The 21,878-nt window shown below is 44.6% G+C and overlaps 1 protein-coding gene across 1 annotated transcript; it reads right to left on the bottom strand.

The window, feature by feature from the left end:
- Positions 1-12,197: 12,197 nt before the first annotated feature.
- Positions 12,198-18,862, bottom strand: LOC125509089 (UDP-glucose 4-epimerase 4). Its single transcript, XM_048673971.2, has 9 exons — positions 18,293-18,862; positions 16,651-16,700; positions 16,398-16,533; positions 15,777-15,878; positions 15,470-15,697; positions 14,303-14,387; positions 13,589-13,671; positions 12,805-12,896; positions 12,198-12,723 (listed from the first exon to the last, which is right to left on the bottom strand). The coding sequence occupies exons 1-9, from the start codon at positions 18,527-18,529 to the stop codon at positions 12,609-12,611; spliced, it is 1,128 nt and encodes a 375-aa protein (XP_048529928.1). The 5' UTR covers positions 18,530-18,862; the 3' UTR covers positions 12,198-12,608.
- Positions 18,863-21,878: the final 3,016 nt, after the last annotated feature.

The following is a 21,878-nucleotide window of genomic DNA, read 5'->3' on the forward strand; positions in this document are numbered from 1 at the left end:
ACTCCTGCCAAGAATTAAAAAAAGATTCATGGAGACATCTTAGTAATATCAATCTTTATAAGACAAAACCCAAGAGTTCACTAAAGAGATTACAGTTGGACTGAAGTGGTGATATCGTCACTCTTCCCCTTCACGAACTTGATTAGCAACAAAGGACTCTGGAAGCCCCTTGAGTCGCTCGTCCAAAAAGATAGAAAAACGATGAGCGATGAACGTACTCAAGCCGTGGATGAACCCCTAAAAGCGCAAATCTTCAAACCACAAAATCTTCACTGTAACATTGAGGAAAAATTTCAACTCCAAAAAAAGTCAAACTAACAAAAACAATATAACACATAAAACTCATCATATCCAGATCAAAAAGAAACTCATCATATCCAAATAATCAGATCCATGAGGACACATAGCACCACCACAAAAACTGGCGCAATTTTATTCTAACACAACAAACTGTCACTTGACGAAGACTAAGCAATCTATATCTATATACCAATAAAAAAGCAAGTTGCAGAGATCCAACAGATCTCATCCATTCAATTGTATCTATCCAACGGTCTACATCACTCTGGTGTTTAGTACTAAACATGTTTAACATTGTAAACATGTGTAGCACACTTCACTAATTGATATCATGCCCAATGGTATCGACGGTCAGCATTAACCAAGTAATTATACCCTATCTAACATTATTATGCAATTTATATCTAGCTTAATATTAATGTGCAATATAATTAATATTTTGTCTGCTGAGTATTGGAGGAGCTCTCATTAGATGCAGTCTTTTTTCTTTCATCCGGCGGCCGGAGGCCTTTTCCAAATGGAAGATTGCCATGTTTGTCTCTGGTTCTATGCGTCAGACAAAGAAGATCAGAGTGGGCCAGGCGACCACATGAAAAACAAAAGTGAGGAATATTCTCATATTGGATGTCATACGGATCTGCAATTCCTCGCCTTGCAGGCTCAATAAGTAACCACCTCCTTAGCGGTTTAGCTACATCCAAAGTTATCCTTGCACGCAGGTAGCCACCGCCATGATCAAAGTGAATAGAGCTAGCATTTTTATCAATCTGTTTTGCTATTGCCTTGCTCCACTCTTCATTACGCAAATTCAATGGGAGATTGACAACTCTCGCCCAGACTTTTAGTTTTTCAAATCTGAGTTCTGACGGGCACATACAATCATCAAATTCTGAAAGAATCACCGCATGCTTACTAATATGCCAAGGGGATCCTTCCCACACACGATCTCGATCCCGCTACGTCGCGAACTCTGCAACGAAGGTGTTTTCCCCAACGCTTCGGAAGGTCAACCCCTTAGGGTTCCCCTATGCAGGACGTAGAATATTGGAGATGGTTTGGATGTGGAGTATATTGCGATTAAGTACCTTCCCCGCCATCATCCACTTCTTCGGCGCTCCTTCGACACGATCGTCCAATACCAGCGGTGTTGCCTCCTCCTCGAAGATGTCCAACTTCCCGAGTTGTTCCTCAAGCCGCGCCCTGGTCGATTTGGGCGATGTCGTTTCTGTCCCCTTGCCGCCACCATGCACGGAAGGTGAAGCCATCTGCGGCCGGCAATCCTTGGTGCGGCCTGCCGATCTCACCCGCGGCCGCCGTCAAGGTCCGCGGAACCCTAGTCGCCTTTTGGAGAAGCACTAAGGGTTTCCGGAAGGGGAAATGTTTATACCCAGCGCACCGGCCGAGTCTTCCGCCGGTCGCGCGCGGGCCACGCGATCCAGCTGGATCGAACGACTAGGGAGATGTGATTCAAGGGATTTTTTAGGCCCATCACCCCTCCTATCTTATCTCCTCTAGAAGCAAACGTGGTTCACTCATTTCCTACAGTGCATCGCCTCCTACCTCCAGAAGCGCTCCTGCAAGTGGCTCCACTGCTTGATTTTTTTTTCAATCTCCGCACCATGATGCACAAACTCTCCCGCAACGGAGGTGCTTGGACCGTGCCGGGGGCGCCGCGACGGAGATGCTGGGACCGTGCCAGGGGCGCCATGCCAAGCCGTGCCGACGAGTCTCCATGGATGACCACGGTGAAGGTTGCGATGCCAGCGAGCGAATAACAATGCTGGAACTAGCATTTTGTTTTGCTTCAACCGGCCAAATCCAGAGCTGGAACCACTGTTGTTTTTTGCTGCAACCAATAAGCGAGTTGGAAACACAGCTGATTTTTGCTACAACTAGATCATTTTTTTGCTACAACCGGTGTCGCTATTTGCTACAATCTTCGGCGTGTAGTTTTGTGGCCAATGACAACAAACAGCTGCAACCAAGAGATGAGGAAAGTTGCAACCGAAGGAAATATGCCCTAGAGGCAATAATAAAGTTATTATTTATTTCCTTATATCATGATAAAAGTTTATTATTCATGCTAGAATTGTATTAACCGGAAACATAATACATGTGTGAATACATAGACAAACAGAGTGTCACTAGTATGCCTCTACTTGACTAGCTCGTTAATCAAAGATGGTTATGTTTCCTAACCATGGAAAAAGAGTTGTCATTTGATTAACGGGATCACATCATTAGTTGAATGATCTGATTGACATGACCCATTCCATTAGCTTAGCACCCGATCGTTTAGTATGTTGCTATTGCTTTCTTCATGACTTATACATGTTCCTAAGACTATGAGATTATGCAACTCCCGTTTGCCGGAGGAACACTTTGTGTGCTACCAAACGTCACAACGTAACTGGGTGATTATAAAGGAGCTCTACAGGTGTCTCCAAAGGTACATGTTGGGTTGGCATATTTCGAGATTAGGATTTGTCACTCCGATTGTCGGAGAGGTATCTCTGGGCCCTCTCGGTAATGCACATCACTGAAGCCTTGCAAGCATTGCAACTAATGAGTTAGTTGCGGGATGATGTATTACGGAACGAGTAAAGAGACTTGCCGGTAATGAGATTGAACTAGGTATTGGATACCGACGATCAAATCTCGGGCAAGTAACATACCGATGACAAAGGGAACAACGTATGTTGTTATGCGGTCTGACCGATAAAAGATCTTCGTAGAATATGTAGGAGCCAATATGAGCATCCAGGTTCCGCTATTGGTTATTGACCGGAGACGTGTCTCGGTCATGTCTACATTGTTCTCGAACCCGTAGGGTCCGCACGCTTAAGGTTACGATGACAGTTATATTATGAGTTTATGCATTTTGATGTACCGAAGGTTGTTCGGAGTCCTGGATGTGATCACGGACATGACGAGGAGTCTCGAAATGGTCGAGACATAAAGATTGATATATTGGAAGCCTATATTTGGATATCGGAAGTGTTCCGGGTGAAATCGGGATTTTACCGGAGTACCAGGAGGTTACCGGAACCCCCCGGGAAGTATATGGGCCTTAGTGGGCCTTAGTGGAAGAGAGGAGAGGTGGCCATAGATGGGCCGCGCGCCCCTCCCCCCCTTGGTCCAAATAGGACAAGGAGAGGGGGCCGGCCCCCCTTCCTCCTCTCCCTCCTCTTTTCCCCCCTTCGCGAATCCTATTCCAACTAGGAAAGGGGGGAGTCCTACTCCCGGAGGGAGTAGGACTCCTCCTGGCGCGCCTCCTCTTGGCCGGCCAGCCCCCCCTTTGAGCCTTTATGTACGGAGGCAAGGGGCACCCCTAGAGACACAAGTGGATCCACGTGATCATATTCTTAGCCGTGTGCGGTGCCCCCTTCCACCATAGTCCTCGATAATATTGTAGCAGTGCTTAGGCGAAGCCCTGCGACGGTAGTACATCAAGATCGTCACCACGCCGTCGTGCTGACGGAACTCTTCCCCGACACTTTGCTGGATCGGAGTCCGGGGATCGTCATCGAGATGAACGTGTGCTAGAACTCGGAGGTGCCGTAGTTTCGGTGCTTGATCGGTCGAGCCGTGGAGACGTACGACTACATCAACCAAGTTAACGCTTCCGTTGTCGATCTACAAGGGTACGTAGATCACACTCTCCCCCTCTCGTTGCTATGCATCACCATGATCTTGCGTGTGCGTAGGAAATTTTTTAAAATTACTATGCAACCCAACAGTGGCATCAGAGCCTAGGTTTTATGTGTTGATGTTATATGCACGAGTAGAACACAAGTGAGTTGTGGGCGATATAAGTCATACTGCTTACCAGCATGTCATACTTTGGTTCGGCGGTATTGTTGGACGAAGCGGCCCGGACCGACATTACGCGTACGCTTACGCGAGACCGGCTCTCCCGACGTGCTTTGCACAAAGGTGGCTAGCGGGTGACAGTTTCTCCAACTTTAGTTGAACCGAGTGTGGCTACGCCCGGTCCTTGCGAAGGTTAAAACAACACCAACTTGACAAACTATCGTTGTGGTTTTGATGCGTAGGTAAGATTGGTTCTTGCTTAAGCCCGTAGGAGCCACGTAAAACTTGCAACAACAAAGTAGAGGACGTCTAACTTGTTTTTGCAGGGCATGTTGTGATGTGATATGTTCAAGACATGATGCTAAATTTTATTGTATGAGATGATCATGTTTTGTAACAGAGTTATCGGCAACTGGCAGGAGCCATATGGTTGTCGCTTTATTGTATGCAATGCAATCGCGCTGTAATGCTTTACTTTATCACTAAGCGGTAGCGATAGTCGTGGAAGCATGAGATTGGCGAGACGACAACGATGCTACGATGGAGATCAAGGTGTCGCGCCGGTGACGATGGTGATCATGACGGTGCTTCGAAGATGGAGATCACAAGCACAAGATGATGATGGCCATATCATATCACTTATATTGATTGCATGTGATGTTTATCTTTTATGCATCTTATCTTGCTTTGATTGACGGTAGCATTTTAAGATGATCTCTCACTAATTATCAAGAAGTGTTCTCCCTGAGTATGCACCGTTGCGAAAGTTCTTCGTGCTGAGACACCACGTGATGATCGGGTGTGATAGGCTGTACGTTCAAATACAACGGGTGCAAAACAGTTGCACACGCGGAATACTCAGGTTATACTTGACAAGCCAAGCATATACAGATATGGCCTCGGAACACGGAGACCGAAAGGTCGAGCATGAATCATATAGTAGATATGATCAACATAGTGATGTTCACCATTGAAACTACTCCATCTCACGTGATGATCGGACATGGTTTAGTTGATATGGATCACGTGATCACTTAGAAGATTAGAGGGATGTCTATCTAAGTGGGAGTTCTTAAGTAATATGATTAATTGAACTTTAATTTATTATGAACTTAGTCCTGGTAGTATTAGCATATCTATGTTATAGATCAATAGCTCGCGTTGTTGCTTCCCTGTGTTTATTTTGATATGTTCCTAGAGAAAATTGTGTTGAAAGATGTTAGTAGAAATGATGCGGATTGGATCCGTGATCTGAGGTTTATCCTCATTGCTGCACAGAAGAATTATGTCCTTGATGCACCGCTAGGTGACGGACCTATTGCAGGAGCAGATGCAGACGTTATGAACGTTTGGCTAGCTCAATATGATGACTACTTGATAGTTTAGTGCACCATGCTTAATGGCTTAGAATCGGGACTTCAAAGACGTTTTGAACGTCATGGAGCATATGAGATGTTCCAGAAGTTGAAGTTAATATTTCAAGCAAATACCCGAGTTGAGAGATATGAAGTCTCCAACAAGTTCTATAGCTAAAAGATGGAGGAGAATCGCTCAACTAGTGAGCATGTGCTCAGATTGTCTGAGTACTACAATCGCTTGAATCAAGTGGGAGTTAATCTTCCAGATAAGATAGTGATTAACAGAATTCTCTAGTCACCATCACCAAGTTAGTAGAACTTCGTGATGAACTATGATATGCAAGGGATAACGGAAACGATTCCCAAGCTCTTCGTAAATTGACGAAGGTAGAAATCGAGAAAAACGTCAAGTGTTGATGGTAGACAAGACCACTAGTTTCAAGAAAAGGGCAGAGGGAAGAAGGGGAACTTCAAGAAGAACAGCAAGCAAGTTGCTGCTCAAGTGAAGAAGCCCAAGTCTGGTCCTAAGCCTAAGACTAAGTGTTTCTACTGCAAAGGGACTGGTCACTGGAAGCGGAACTACCCCAAGTGATTGGCGGATAAGAAGGATGGCAAAGTGAACATAAGTATATTTGATAAACATGTTATTGATGTGTACTTTACTAGTGTTTATAGCAACCCCTCAGTATTTGATACTAGTTCAGTTGCTAAGATTAGTAACTCGAAACGGGAGTTGCAGAATGAACAGAGACTAGTTAAGGGTGAAGTGACGATGTGTGTTGGAAGTGGTTCCAAGATTGATATGATCATCATCGCACACTCCCTATACTTTCGGGATTAGTGTTGAACCTAAATAAGTGTTATTTGGTGTTTGCGTTGAGCATGAATATGATTTGATCATGTTTATTGCAATACGGTTATTCATTAAAGTCAGAGAATAATTATTGTTCTGTTTACATGAATAAAACCTTCGATGGTCATACACCCAATGAAAATAGTTCGTTGGATCTCGATCGTAGTGATACACATATTCATAATATTGAAGCCAAAAGATGCAAAGTTAATAATGATAGTGCAACTTATTTGTGGCACTGCCGTTTAGGTCATATTGGTGTAAAGCGCATGAAGAAACTCCATGCTGATGGGATTTTGGAATCACTTGATTATGAATCACTTGATGCTTGCGAACCATGCCTTATGGGCAAGATGACTAACACTCCATTCTCCGGAACAATGGAGCAAGCAACTGTCTTATTGGAAATAATACATACTGATGTATGCGATCCAATGAGTGTTAAGGCTTGCGGCAAGTATCATTATTTTCTGACCTTCACAGATGATTTGAGCAGATATGGGTATATCTACTTGATGAAACATAAGTCTGAAACGTTTGAAAAGTTCAAAGAATTTCAGAGTAAAGTGGAAAAATCATCGTAACAAGAAAATAAAAGTTTCTACGATATGATCGCAGAGGTAAAATATTTGAGTTACGAGTTTGGCCTTCAGTTAAAACAATGTGAAATAGTTTCACTACTCACGCCATCTAGAACACCACAGTGGAATGGTGTGTACGAACGTCGTAACCGTACTTTATTAGATATGGTGCGATCTATGATGTATCTTACCGATCTACCACTATCGTTTTGGGGTTATGCATTAAAGACAGCTGCATTCACGTTAAAAAGGGGCACCATCTAAGTCCGTTGAGACGACACAATCTGAACTATGGTTTGGCAAGAAACCAAAGTTGTCGTTTCTTAAAGTTTGGGGCAACGATGCTTATGTGAAAAAGTTTCATCCTGATAAGCTCAAACCCAAATCGGAGAAATGTGTCTTCATAGGATACCCAAAGGAGGATGTTGGGTACACCTTCTATCACAGATCCGAAGGCAAGACTTTTGTTGCTAAATTCGGAATCTTTCCAGAGAAGGAGTTTCTCTCGAAAGAAGTGAGTGGGAGGAAAGTAGAAAACTTGATAAGGTAATTGTACCATCTCCCTTATTGGAAAGTAGTTCATCACAGAAATCTATTCTTGTGACTACTACACCAATTAGTGAGGAAGCTAATGATGATGATCATGTAACTTCAGATCAAGTTACTACCGAATCTCGTAGGTAAACCAGAGTGAGATCCGCACCAGAGTGGTACGGTAATCCTGTTCTGGAAGTCATGTTACTAGACCATGACGAACTTGCGAACTATGAAAAAGCGATGGTGAGCCCAGATTCCGCAAAATGGCTTGAGGCCATGAAATCTGAGATGGGATCCATGTATGAGCACAAAGTATGGACTTTGGTTGACTTGCCCGATGATTGGCAAGCCATAGAAAAAAATGGATCTTCAAGAGGAAGACGGACGCTGATAGTAGTGTTACTATCTACAAAGCTAGAATTGTCGCAAAAGATTTTCGACAAAGTTCAAGGTGTTGACTACAATGAGATTTTCTCACTCGTATCGATGCTTAAAAGTCTGTCCAAATCATGTTAGCAATTGCCGCATTTTATGAAATCTGGCAAATGGATAACAAAACTGCAATCCTTAATGGATTTCTTAAAGAAAGAGTTGTATATGATGCAACCAGAAGGTTTTGTCAATCCTAAAGGTGCTAACAAAATAAGCAAGCTCCAGCGATCCATCTATGGACTACTGCAAGCATCTCGGAGTTGGAATAAATGCTTTGATAGTATGATCAAAGCATATAGATTTATACAGACTTGCGGTGAAGCCTGTATTTACAAGAAAGTGAGTGGGAGCACTACAACATTTCTGATAAGTATATGTGAATGACATATTGTTGATCGGAAATAATGTAGAATTATTCTGCAAAGCATAAAGGAGTGTTTGAAAGGAGTTTTTCAAAGAAAGACCTCGGTGAAGCTGCTTACATATTGAGCATCAAGATCTATAGAGATAGATCAAGACGCTTGATAAGTTTTTTTCAATGAGTACATACCTTGACAAGATTTTGAAGTAGTTCAAAATGGAACAGTCATAGAAAGGGTTCTTACCTGTGTTACAAGGTATGAAATTGAGTAAGACTCAAAGCCCGACCACGGCAGAAGATAGAAAGAGAATGAAAGTCATTCCCTATGCCTCAGCCATAGGTTCTATAAAGTATGCCATGCTGTGTACCAGATCTATTGTATACCCTACACTGATTTTGGCAAGGGGGTACAATAGTGATCTAGGAGTAGATCACTGGACAGCGGTCAAAATTATCCTTAGTGGAATAAGGATATGTTTCTCGATTATGGAGGTGACAAAAGGTTCGTCGTAAAGAGTTACATCGATGCAAGTTTTGACACTAATCTAGATAACTTTAAGTCTCAATCTGGATACATATTGAAAGTGGGAGCAATTAGCTAGAGTAGCTCCGTGCAGAGCATTGTTGACATAGATATTTGCAAAATACATACGGATTTGAATATGGCAGACCCGTTGACTAAAATTCTCTCACAAGCAAAACATGATCACACCTTAGTACTCTTTGGGTGTTAATCACATAGCGATGTGAACTAGATTACTGAATCTAGTAAACCCTTTGGGTGTTGGTCACATGGCGATGTGAACTATGGGTGTTAATCACATGATGATGTGAACTATCGATGTTAATCACATGGTGATGTGATCTAGATTATTGACTCTAGTGCAAGTGGGAGACTGAAGGAAATATGCCCTAGAGGCAATAATAAAGTTATTATTTATTTCCTTATATCATGATAAAAGTTTATTATTCATGCTAGAATTGTATTAACCGGAAACATAATACATGTGTGAATACATAGACAAACAGAGTGTCACTAGTATGCCTCTACTTGACTAGCTCGTTAATCAAAGATGGTTATGTTTCCTAACCATGGACAAAGAGTTGTCATTTGATTAACGGGATCACATCATTAGTTGAATGATCTGATTGACATGACCCATTCCATTAGCTTAGCACCCGATCGTTTAGTATGTTGCTATTGCTTTCTTCATGACTTATACATGTTCCTATGACTATGAGATTATGCAACTCCCGTTTGTCGGAGGAACACTTTGTGTGCTACCAAACGTCACAACGTAACTGGGTGATTATAAAGGAGCTCTACAGGTGTATCCAAAGGTACATGTTGGGTTGGCGTATTTCGAGATTAGGATTTGTCACTCCGATTGTCGGAGAGGTATCTCTGGGCCCTCTCGGTAATGCACATCACTGAAGCCTTGCAAGCATTGCAACTAATGAGTTAGTTGCGGGATGATGTATTACGGAACGAGTAAAGAGACTTGCCGGTAACGATATTGAACTAGGTATTGGATACCGACGATCGAATCTCGGGCAAGTAACATACCGATGACAAAGGGAACAACGTATGTTGTTATGCGGTCTGACCGATAAAAGATCTTCGTAGAATATGTAGGAGCCAATATGAGCATTCAGGTTCCGCTATTGGTTATTGGCCGGAGACGTGTCTCGGTCATGTCTACATTGTTCTCGAACCCGTAGGGTCCGCACGCTTAAGGTTACGATGACAGTTATATTATGAGTTTATGCATTTTGATGTACCGAAGGTTGTTCGGAGTCCCGGATGTGATCACGGACATGACGAGGAGTCTCGAAATGGTCGAGACATAAAGATTGATATATTGGAAGCCTATGTTTGGATATCGGAAGTGTTCCGGATGAAATCGGGATTTTACCGGAGTACCGGGAGGTTACCGGAACCCCCCGGGAAGTATATGGGCCTTAGTGGGCCTTAGTGGAAGAGAGGAGAGGTGGCCATAGATGGGCCGCGCGCCCCTCCCCCCTTGGTCCGAATAGGACAAGGAGAGGGGGCCGGCCCCCCTTCCTCCTCTCTCTCCTCTTTTCCCCCCTTCGCGAATCCTATTCCAACTAGGAAAGGGGGGGAGTCCTACTCCCGGAGGGAGTAGGACTCCTCCTGGCGCGCCTCCTCTTGGCCGGCCAGCCCCCCCTTTGAGCCTTTATATACGGAGGCAAGGGGCACCCCTAGAGACACAAGTTGATCCACGTGATCATATTCTTAGCCGTGTGCGGTGCCCCCTTCCACCATAGTCCTCGATAATATTGTAGCAGTGCTTAGGCGAAGCCCTGCGACGGTAGTACATCAAGATCGTCACCACGCCGTCGTGCTGACGGAACTCTTCCCCGACACTTTGCTGGATCGGAGTCCGGGGATCGTCATCGAGCTGAACGTGTGCTAGAACTCGGAGGTGCCGTAGTTTCGGTGCTTGATCGGTCGAGCCGTGGAGACGTACGACTACATCAACCAAGTTAACGCTTCCGTTGTCGATCTACAAGGGTACATAGATCACACTCTCCCCCTCTTGTTGCTATGCATCACCATGATCTTGCGTGTGCGTAGGAAATTTTTTGAAATTACTACGAAACCCAACAGCAACCAACGCTGCGAAAAGCTACGACCGGCAACAAAAACAGCTACTACTGTCAGAGTGACGTGCTGCAACCAACGACGGCGAACTTGTGGCTGGCAACGGCAGATGCAAAAAAGCTTCAAACGGTGTGCGAAAAAGCTTCAACCGGCAAAGGAGTATGCTTCAAGCATGAAAAAGCTTCAAATGGGTGTGGAAGAAAAACTTTGAACCGTGAAAAAAGTTTCAACCGGCAAGGAAAAAGTTTCAATTTGGCAACCGTCGTTGTTTTTAGCTACTACGGCGATGTTTTTTGCTACATTCATTCAATGTCGTTTACTGGTGGCCATCGTTCGCAATCCTGTGCTTCCAGCAAAAAATGATGCTGCAACCGTAGTTTTGTTTTGCTACTACCGGCGCAGTGTTTTGCTACATCCATCAAGCAGAAGATGCGACCTCGCGACGGTGGTGAGGGCGTTTTTCGCTGCAACCATATTTGGTTGTTGCTACTACTGGCGAACTTTTTTGCTACATCCATCAAGAAGGAGCTACGACCTAGCGACGGCGGCGACGGTGTTTTTGCTGCAACCGTTGTCAGGTTTTGCTATGACAGGATAAGTTTTTTGCTACATCCGTTTAATGGCGTGATTGGCTAGTGGGAGTCGTCGACGCAATTCCGTTCAGCGAGCATCAACGGCGAGGGGCGACGGCGGAGCTACAACCGGAGCTAATGAGAGCTGCAAACCGCAGGTGCAGCTGTTGCATGGGTCGAGGCAGCGACGAGGAGGACCGGCGAGGGTGGGAACCAACGACGAGGACGACCGGCGAGGGTGCCGATCGGCGACGAGGAAGCCCACCGAAGGAAGATGAGGCATCAAAGGGGAGCTGCGCGAGACGGCGGAGATGCGGGGATATGCGCGAGCGTGAGATGCGCGAGGAGGAAGATCTGGCATGAATTGTTTTTTTTTTCCGCTAGATTGAACGGCCAGAACAAGTGGCATCCTGCGACTAGGGTTGGGCTGGTGCGCCGGCGCAGATTACTCGCCTTCCGGAAGTGGTTGCGCCTAGCACCTGTTTTGCTCGCACGCCCTCATCGGACATGCGAGAGTGGTTCATTTGGCAGAAGTATTCTTCTAAAAAAATGGGCAGAAGTATTATCCACGTATGCTTGGCAAAGTATCTTGATATAGATGAGGAGATTGCGTCTTTCATGGGTATAAGCAACAGATCATCACAAGGCATATGCATTTCTGCACGCTGAGTCACTAGCAAAAGCTGCACTATACGTGCACCGCACAGTCTCAAGGGGGGAAATGCAGCACCGCACACCCCCAAAGTTCCCAAACCCAGACGGCAGAGTAGACAAATTTCTGATATATACACAGGAGGGTAACACGCTGCATGAAAGAAAAGATACAACCAAAGCTGAGTGTATTACTGTGGCTCGTCTAATTACTATTACAGCACAGGCACAAAAAGGATTCGTATACAGCTGCTAGGCAATGCAACTCAATTAGCAGTAAAAGAATTGAATTAGCTGGTCGACTATAGCAAACTAGCAAATCTTCCTAGAACAATCTCAACGAAAAAATATATGCAGGAGGAAGATAGATTTTGTACCGATACCGGAAGAACAACAGAGCAACCTTTTTTTTTCTAATCTCGTAACTTTCTCTGTATGACTGGCCGACTAGATCTACACCGATCCCAGCTCTTAGGCACTAAGTTGCATGTACAAGTGAGTCCACACGGACCGATCCGCGTTGTTCAGTGTGAATTGCTACCGTTCTGCTTGGTCGAGTCGGGTGACCCATACCCGTAAGGGTTCTTGCTAGCCCAGTTCCACTGGTCCCTGCACATCTCCGTGATGCCATACTTCGCTCTGTAGGCAGAATAACAACATTTAATTACCGAAGGAATGTTACTGCTGACAAAAAATGTAGAAAGTCCGTTAGTGGCTTACTTCCAGTTGAGTTCTCTCTCTGCTTTACCAGTTCCTGCAAAGAGAATCTCGGCATCACCAGGGCGGCGCTGACCGATGACCAGCGGGATTTTCTAACATAGGGAACACAGACATATGCATAAGAAAAGAAGGCACAAGAAGAAAACAACTCATATAGATCTTCCTATCATTGGCATTTGGCAGGAGAGTTAAAACAACGTCTGGCCAAGCATGGCATAATAACATTGCAACATCCAGTTAACTGTACTTGCAAAGTCTAGCAATCATCCATAATCTTTCTATAGGCCATTGTATGATGAATCGTAGAATTTTCACACATCTACTCATAACCAGCACAAAAGGGCTTAGCATCATAACAGTCTGTTCACCCAAAAAAGTACTAGCTACTCCATGTTTGTCCTTCGTAATAAGAAAACTTAGTTTTGTCAATAATTGCAGCAGCTACACAATTCCTAATCCCAAGTTTCCTGTGCAATGCAATTGTCAGTTGTCAATTTGCAAAGACTCAAAGCTTAAGCCTCTAAAGCCCTATGCAATCTGCTGAGTAAATCCAAGGATTACTTGAATACTGTTTTGAGGAGATTGTGTCATACTCCCTCCGTTCGGAATTACTTGTCGCAGAAATGGATGTATCTAGACGTATTTTAGTTCTAGATACATCCATTTCTGAGACAAGTAATTCCGAACGGAGGGAGTATATGCTAACCAGCAAAATATACCATGTTAAAAAAATTACAGGAATCAGGCATTTACAAAAATCGCAGTATTATCAAACCAGGCATACCTTTCCAGAAGCCTTCTCGAATGCATTGACTATCTCCAACACTGACGTCCCCTTTCCAGTCCCAAGGTTGTATGGTTCACATCCTGCATGATGAATTGAATTTTTGTACGAGATCAAACTACAGGGCAAAAAGATACATCAAGCATCCTATGCACTTAGAGGTAGAAGAAATAGGAGTTTGAGCACTCAATACTTGCAGGGACTCCAAAGTGTAAGCATGAAATAAAAATTATTTCTCTATGGCTTGGGGATTTGCAATGCAAAATAGTTAGCGGCTAAGTACTCAAGTTGTTACACACATATGTCTGGAAAATGATACTACCTCCTTTTGGTTTACAAGGCCCGCGTGCATGTTGGGGACAACTTTGATAATCAATTTGATTAACAAAATACCCCCTCCGTCCGGAAATACTTGTCGTAGAAATGGATACAAATGGGTGTATGTAGAACTAAAATACATCTAGATACATCCATTCCTCGGACAAGTATTTCCGGACGGAGGGAGTAGTAATTATATGCCAAAAAATATATCCATGAATTTGTGATCGAAAAAAGATTCTAATGGTATAATTTTATGGCACACAACTCATATATTATTGGCCTGATTGGTTGTCAAAATAAATCTCAAATTGCGTGCGGGCCTTGTAAACCTAAAAGGAGGGAGTATAACGTATTTGTGATGAAGTATTTCAGAATGCAGTCAATTGTGCAAACCTATGTTAGACGAACTATCAAAAAGCTTCCGTAGTGCAGCAATATGCCCCTCAGCAAGATCAAGCACATGAATATAATCTCGTACCTGCACACCAGGCAAAAGTGTCCTTAGTAGATGAGAAAATCTTAACTGCAGATTTCATAACAATATTCACAAAATGATTCACGGCATTCGGAGTTTGCAATAGCATTTGGCAAGGAAATGCAGGACAAAACTTTTTTCGAACGGGATTGCGTATCTCGGATGTAGGATGTGGTTTTATTTGTTGTCCACTTTGCTTATGTTTTGTCATAAGCCAGGCATTAGGAGTCTGATGCTACTGTTCTGAGGAGACTCGGGTTTGCCCTTTAATGTAAATTTTGATGACATCAGAAGTGCCCCACATGACAACATATTTTAATTAGCACATCATCTGGTAGCATTGTGGATTTGTCTGCAGAGGAGAAAATGATGACACCAATGCATCATTCATTAAGTTGCTAACAAGATCAAACCAGATAGATATGTATTACAGGTCTATACATTGGTGACTTAGGCAAACCAGTAGTAAAGATATACAAAGCTCAGTAAAAAAAATATACAAAGTTAATGAAAAGCTCTAAGTTGCACAATGGAACAAAATCTGAGGGCAACCGCTTCTAGTTATACAACTTGTCTCAAGTACTATGATTTTTTTCAGTTATTTGTTTGCAAAAAATACTGTGTTTTAGTAAGAGCTACACAATTCCATTACTTGCTACGAAATTTTGAAACTAGGGGACCAACTGGAGCAACTGTTGTTGATACCACTTCTTCTAGTATTTGATCCATTTATATTTCAGAAACACATAGGTAACTACTCCCTCCGTTCCTAAATAATTGTCTTTTTAGAGATTTCAAATGGACTACCACATACGGATGTATATAGACATATTTTAGAGTGTAGATTCACTCATTTTGCTCCGTATGTAGTCACTTGTTGAAATCTCTAGAAAGACAAATATTTAGGAACGGAGGGAGTAGAAAAGAGCTACTGCACTGTACGCCAGCGCACTCCTACTACATAGTTACTAAGTAGTGTCTAGTAGTTGATGGGACATGAACTGAATGGACCAAAATGGTTTCACCAAATTTAAAATTCAGTGGTGAAGTACTAGCTGACTGAGAATAGCATGTGAAAAAAATACCCCGGTCCCATCTTTAGTTGCATAGTTATTTCCAAAGATTGTCACTGACGGCCTCCTCCCAACAGCAACTTGCTGAACGTAGGGCATAAGGTTGTTTGGAACTCCACGTGGGTCTTCACCAAGGTATCCACTGGGGTGAGCCCCAACCGGGTTGAAGTACCTAAGTAAAATGATTCTCCACTCAGAATCTGACCGGTATATATCACGGCATATCTCCTCAGCCATAAGCTGCAATTAATGTGTATCACTACAATCAGTTAAAAGACTCGATGCAAAGATTGTGCATAGGAAAAGAACTGTAACATGCCTTGGTTCTGCCATATGGATTGTGCGGAAGGAGAGGAAACTCCTCTGTGCAGGGTGAGTTCTTAGGTGATCCATAAACTGCAGCTGATGATGAGAACACCAACTACAACATTTGAACACATAAACACATGTCAATATCAGTCTGGTATGAACAAGAAAAATAACGGAATGAGCCTCAGCAAACTTTCGATGGTTGACAGAATCATTAATACAAATATATTTAACCACATATATCAAGAAAACCATGAATGTGCTAACCATATCTAGGAAATTCATGGATCAATTGTTACGATTTATAGAAGTTGGAGCTAGGAGCAGCTACAATAAGTGGTCTACAAGTACATCCTACTGCAGTGTGATACAATCATAACTATATTGGAAAGCTTGGAAAGCAGAGGGCCTAAATTTTATTTTAAAATGAGATGTACAAATAGAATTTCTACAGAACACAATATGATATTGTAAACAATTAGTGACTTTTGTATGATAAAGGCTACTAGTGTTCAAAGCACTACCAAGAAACATATTACAGTCTGAATAATGAATTATATCAGTTAAGGCAGTTTGTGCACATGACGTCAGAGAGTACAAAGTATCTTGTGGATACATGACTTGTAAGTACCTTCTTGCATTCATGGGCTGCCATGACTTTCAAAAGATTAATTGTGCCAGCAATGTTATGGTCATAGTAAAACAATGGCTTCTGTACACTTTCACCGACAGCTTTCAGTCCAGCAAAGTGAATAACAGCATCAAATCTGGAAAACATGTATTTCAAGAATGTAAATGCCTTTACACATGGCAAGAAGCCAAAGCATTAAACAAGTAAAGAATGAACATAAGTACATTGATTACTAATATAGATTGTGCTGCACCTTGTGGAAGCAAAAACAGCGTCCAGTGCATCCTCGTCACGGATATCAACCTGCAGAAGCAGATTAGTTTTTAGTGTTCCATTATATGTTCCTGTAGAGCTATTTATAACTAAGATATCCATAGGGGTTAAAGACATAGTCTGATTTTGTTATCCAAATCAAACTGTAACACAAGAAGCAATAGATTTCTGTAAGTCATTTATTAAATGCTTCATATAGTAAGAAATCATTTACTTTCACAAAAAACACAAGTATATTAACATAGAGTCACCATTTTCACTTCCACGGCTCCACGTTCAGATGGATTTGGCCGTTTGTTTATAAACTAAACACTTCATAGCCGTTTGTGTATGAACTAAACACTTAGATTTGGTCAATAACAATAGAAGACAATACAAAGTTTGGATTAATTCCCGGTCAAAAAAGTTTTTGATTGACTAGCTAACCACCCTGTTTGTTTCAATGACAATGACAAAAGAATTAGATATTAAAGCCAACTGTAAAAGTGTAGTGTTGATGTGAATGTGATACAAGTTTGTGAATTAACCAAACAAGGCACTGGCAGTGTGCACACCTTACAAAGTGGACAGTTGCAAATCTAGTCCCCAACTACCCACAACCCACCTAAGTGACACCTTAAAAATGCAATCAACCCAAAATATAACTTTAAAACCACCATCATGCAGAGATTTACCAGTGGTTCTATTTCTAGCACACAGTCATTCCATTTATTCATAAATTACAGGCTTCAGCATAACGCTAAATAGTTCAAATTGTTATTGCACTGTAAGAAAAAGAATTAATATGCAGGCACGTCATGCACTAAACTGCCAATGATTAACAATGTCGAACAAAGAGATATGAGATATATACACGGTCCAGATTCCATTTCCCACGTCACCGTCTTCCATACCACTATCAAGTACAACATCAGTAGACCAAATAAAGTTATGATACCTATGTTTTACAAATTGTGTGAGAATCTGCAGCCCAGATAAGCCATGAATATGTGAATTGATCACAAATGCCCTGCATTCGCCATGGCATGCCTAACGTTCTCACATTGTGAGAACCTACATTCACAGTTTCACAGAGCTGTTGGCCAAAATTAATCCACATCGTTTTGGCTAGTTTGCCAGCCAGAAAAAAACGAAATCCCCTTCACAAATCCACCAACATGACCACAAGCAATGCGTCAAATTAAACACCAGGTTATCTAAAAATGATGGATGCAGGCCCCACAACAGCAGCGGTGAGATCTGCATAGCGTGTAACGAGCCTCAAATCACCCAGAAAGGTAAGTAAGCGCAAACGAATCTATAGCAGGTAATTCTTAGAACCGAATATTCCCAACTCCAAATGCAACCAAGAAGCAAACAAATTCCCCCCATAATTCGTCACAACTAGAGTGATTAAACACGCCAAAAGCCCGAAAACAACTATCCCGTGGGAACACGCCAGGAATGTAGATCTTCCATTATCTACAAAAGCACATAGGGCGTGGCCGGCACGTCAAGCACGAGATGAGATCTATCCTCGCACCAAGGACCACGTAATCGATCGGCGCGGACGGCAGGAGAAGCAATGTATCTAAGGGGGGGAGAGGGCGTGGCCCCGGTAGCGGCGGAAGCGACGGCGTTACCTTGTGGAAGGAGAGGTTCCGCGCGTGGTCCCCGGCGAGCGCGGCGACGCGGCGGACGGCGAGCTCGGAGGAGTTCTCGAGGCTGTCGACGACGACGGCGCGGAAGCCCGCGGCGAGTAGCTGCAGCACGGCGTGGCTGCCGATGTAGCCCGCCCCGCCGGTCACGAGCACGGTCCTGGTCGGCCCCGAGGACCCGTTGGCCGCCGACGACCCGTTGGCCGCCCCGTTCACCGCCATCGGCAGGGGAATTCCTCGCCCCGGGTCCTCGCTGGCGCGGATCTGCGGAGGGAGCGAGCGGAGCGGAGGAGGAGACAGGCAGGGGGGATGAGAAGGAAGAGATGGGCTGGGGCTGGGGCTAGGGGCAGTGGAAGAAAATTTGAATGGTCTCGGTCCGAGTTCGTCCGGGGTTGCCGCACGCCAGTGGACAGGCGGGCGTGTCGGCGGGGCCCGCGCCCCAGTGACAGACGGGCGGCTTGCTTTGGCTCGGCTGCTACGCTCCTGCGACCGCGCAGCGCGGGCCCCGCCCGCCCCGTGATGGGACGACGCTGCCTGTCGGTGCCGCGACTCGTTGCGGCCGCGTTGCGTCACAGGGAGAGGGGTGGCGTCTGCGTGCGTCCTCGTCGTCGAGTCGACATGGGCGCGACGTGGACGGGGATGGAATGGAAGGAATCCGTCGACTGGAGCAGGTCGTCGCTGGACTAGTCGCCTTGGGAGCTTCCTTGCTTTGCTTGTTTATTGTTTGATTTGATGATTTGATGATTCGATGCCGTGGAGACGTGCTAGTTTAGCGAGGACGGCCGCTTTCGTGGCCCTAGAACATACTAGACCTCATGATTAATATGGACACCGACAAGTGACAGAGGTGAGATCTCAGCGCTATGTCTAGATACTTTATGGCGGAACCGGTCCATCGGTTTCAAATCCTAAATTTGACACTCGTGTTTGCATTTTTCTAGACTTATTTCATGTTTTTCGATAATGTTCGTTTCATGGGAGAAGACGTTCTCAATCTCAAGATGCTTGCACTCTTTGGATGGGATGTGGCAGCTCTGCCCTTTCAAGGTGACTCCAACATGGGGCCGATCGACATTTAGTCGTGGCGTGCCGGTGGCGGCGGCGTAGATCCTTCATCATGAGTGCGCAACTCCCCCCCCCCCACCCCCCCCACCCCCCCCCCCCCCCCCAGATACTAGTGTGAAATGTTCGTGGTCTAAACTCCCCGGCTCGACAGAGTGCGATTTATCAGGTTGTGATGGCGGATAATGTGAGCATAGTGTGCTTCCAAGAGACAAAACTAGAGGTTGTATTAAGTGAGATCGTTAGGCATTGCCTTGGGAATAAATTCGAAAACTTCTTTTACGTGCCGGCGGTGGGTACCCGCGAAGGTGTGTTGTTAGCATGGGACCCCACAGTTGTGTCTCTCTCTCTCTAACCCACACATTATGGAAAATATAGTCACGACGCTCGTTCGACAGGAAGAGGGTCCACTGTGGTGGATTACTGGGGTCTATGGACCTCAAGGCGACTCAGAGAAGGTGGATTTTATGAATGAGATTGTAGACGTTCGGGACCTTCATATGGGAGCTTGGGCATTGGTGGGAGATTTTAATCTCCTTGTCAATCCTGAAGATAAGAGCAATGCCAACATAAATAGACGGATGATCGCTCATTTTAGGCCCTTTTAAACAGGCTAGAGCCGAAAGAGGTGTACCTCAATGGGAGGCGATACACGTGGACCAATGAGCGGAGGACCCCAACTTTGGAAAAGATCGACCATGTTTTTGTGAATAACATGTGGGAGGACATATACTCTTCAAGTCTGTTGACGGCACTAGGATCGGCAGTGTCGGACCACTGTCCACCGCTCCTGGATCTGGAGGCAGAGTTTCATGTGGGCCGGGGGTTTACGTTTGAGAGTTTTTGGCCAAAGGCGGAGGGCTTCTTTCAGATAGTCTCTGATGCTTGGCAATTGGTGCCATCAGAGGGCAACCCTTTTCTTGTGCTGAACAATAAATTGCATGCTACATCAAAGGCTCTTCAATCCTGGAGTGACCGCTTCATTGGCAACATCCGCCTACAGTTATCCATTGCTATGGAAGTGATTGCAAGACTTGACATAGCGCGATAATCTCGTTTACTCGCCGACCAAGAACATGGCCTGCGCAAACTACTCAAAAAGAGACTGTTGGGCCTCAGCTTGTTGGATAGGTCCATTGTCAGACAACGATCTCGCCTACTACGCCTGAAAGATGGCGACGCAAGCTCTGACTTCTTCCACCGGCATGCTCGCCACCGGCAGAGGAAGAATGTAACAACCACGAGGCAGCGCAATGGTAGGATTTTCACAGGGCAGGATGAGATATCTGAGGTTGTTGATGAGTATTATGTTCCGTTGTTGGGATCAACACCTGTGAGGGAGCATTTGTTGAACTTGGACCTGCTCGACTTGCCGTCGCGGAACTTGTCACACCTGGAGGTGTTCTCGGAGGAAGAGGTTGAGCGAACGATCAAAGCGGTGCCTCTGGACAAGGCACCGAGGCCAGACGGATTTACTGGCCGCTTCTACGCAACTTGCTGGCACATTATCAAGCGCGACTTTATGAGAGCATTGGCACAGTTTTACAATGGCGATATGAGAGGGCTGGTGACCATCAACAAAGCAATTATTTCATTGTTACCAAAGAAAGATGGAGCTATGGACATCAAGGATTACAGACTGGTCAGCCTAATGCATGGGGCTGTCAAAATCTTTAACAAGGTCCTTGCAACTAGGCTTGCCGCTGATCTTCTGACACTGGTGGGGCATCACCAGAGCGCTTTTCGTCCATGGGTGTTCACTACATGAAAACTTTATGCATGTCCAATACACGGCAAGACGGCTTCATGCGCTGAAACACCCTACGGTGATGTTAAAGCTCGACATTTCGAAAGCTTTTGATTCTGTCCAATGGCCATTCATGGTTAAGCGGATGGGTTTTGGAGAGAGTGGATATCCTAGATTGGCCTTCTAGTTACTTCATCTACGAGAATCATGACGAATGGAATACCTGGAAGGTCGATCTCGAACTACCAAGGACTACGTCAAGGAGATCCGATGTCACCCATGATTTTCATCATATGCATGGAGCCCCTACATCGCCTATTCCAATATGCTGCTCATCAGGGTCTTCTAGCTCCATTAGCCAGGACAGGAGTTCACCTGCGCGTGTCCATGTTTGCAGATGATGTGATGGTCTTCTTCAGACCTACTGAATTGGAGGCGAGGACATGCAATGCCATCTCGACGATGTTTGGCCAAGCTTCGGGTCTTGTTGTGAACATGGCGAAGAGCACGGCCATACCAATTCGCTGCACTCTGGAACTGATGGATATGGTCTGCACACTACTGGGTTGCATGAGCTCTGACTTTCCATGCACTTACTTGGGGCTACGTCTAACGCTCCGAAAACAGACGGTTGCCCAACTACATGGTCTAGTGGAACACCTGGCAGGTTGTCTCCCGAATTGGAAGGCGACGATAATGCCAAAGAGCGGGCGCCTTGCCCTAATTACTTTGATAATGTGTGCTATTCCCATACACTCTATG

Source organism: Triticum urartu, chromosome 5A (genome assembly GCF_056163025.1).
Source record: "Triticum urartu cultivar PI428250 chromosome 5A, HENAU_Tu73, whole genome shotgun sequence".
NCBI lineage: Eukaryota > Viridiplantae > Streptophyta > Magnoliopsida > Poales > Poaceae > Triticum > Triticum urartu.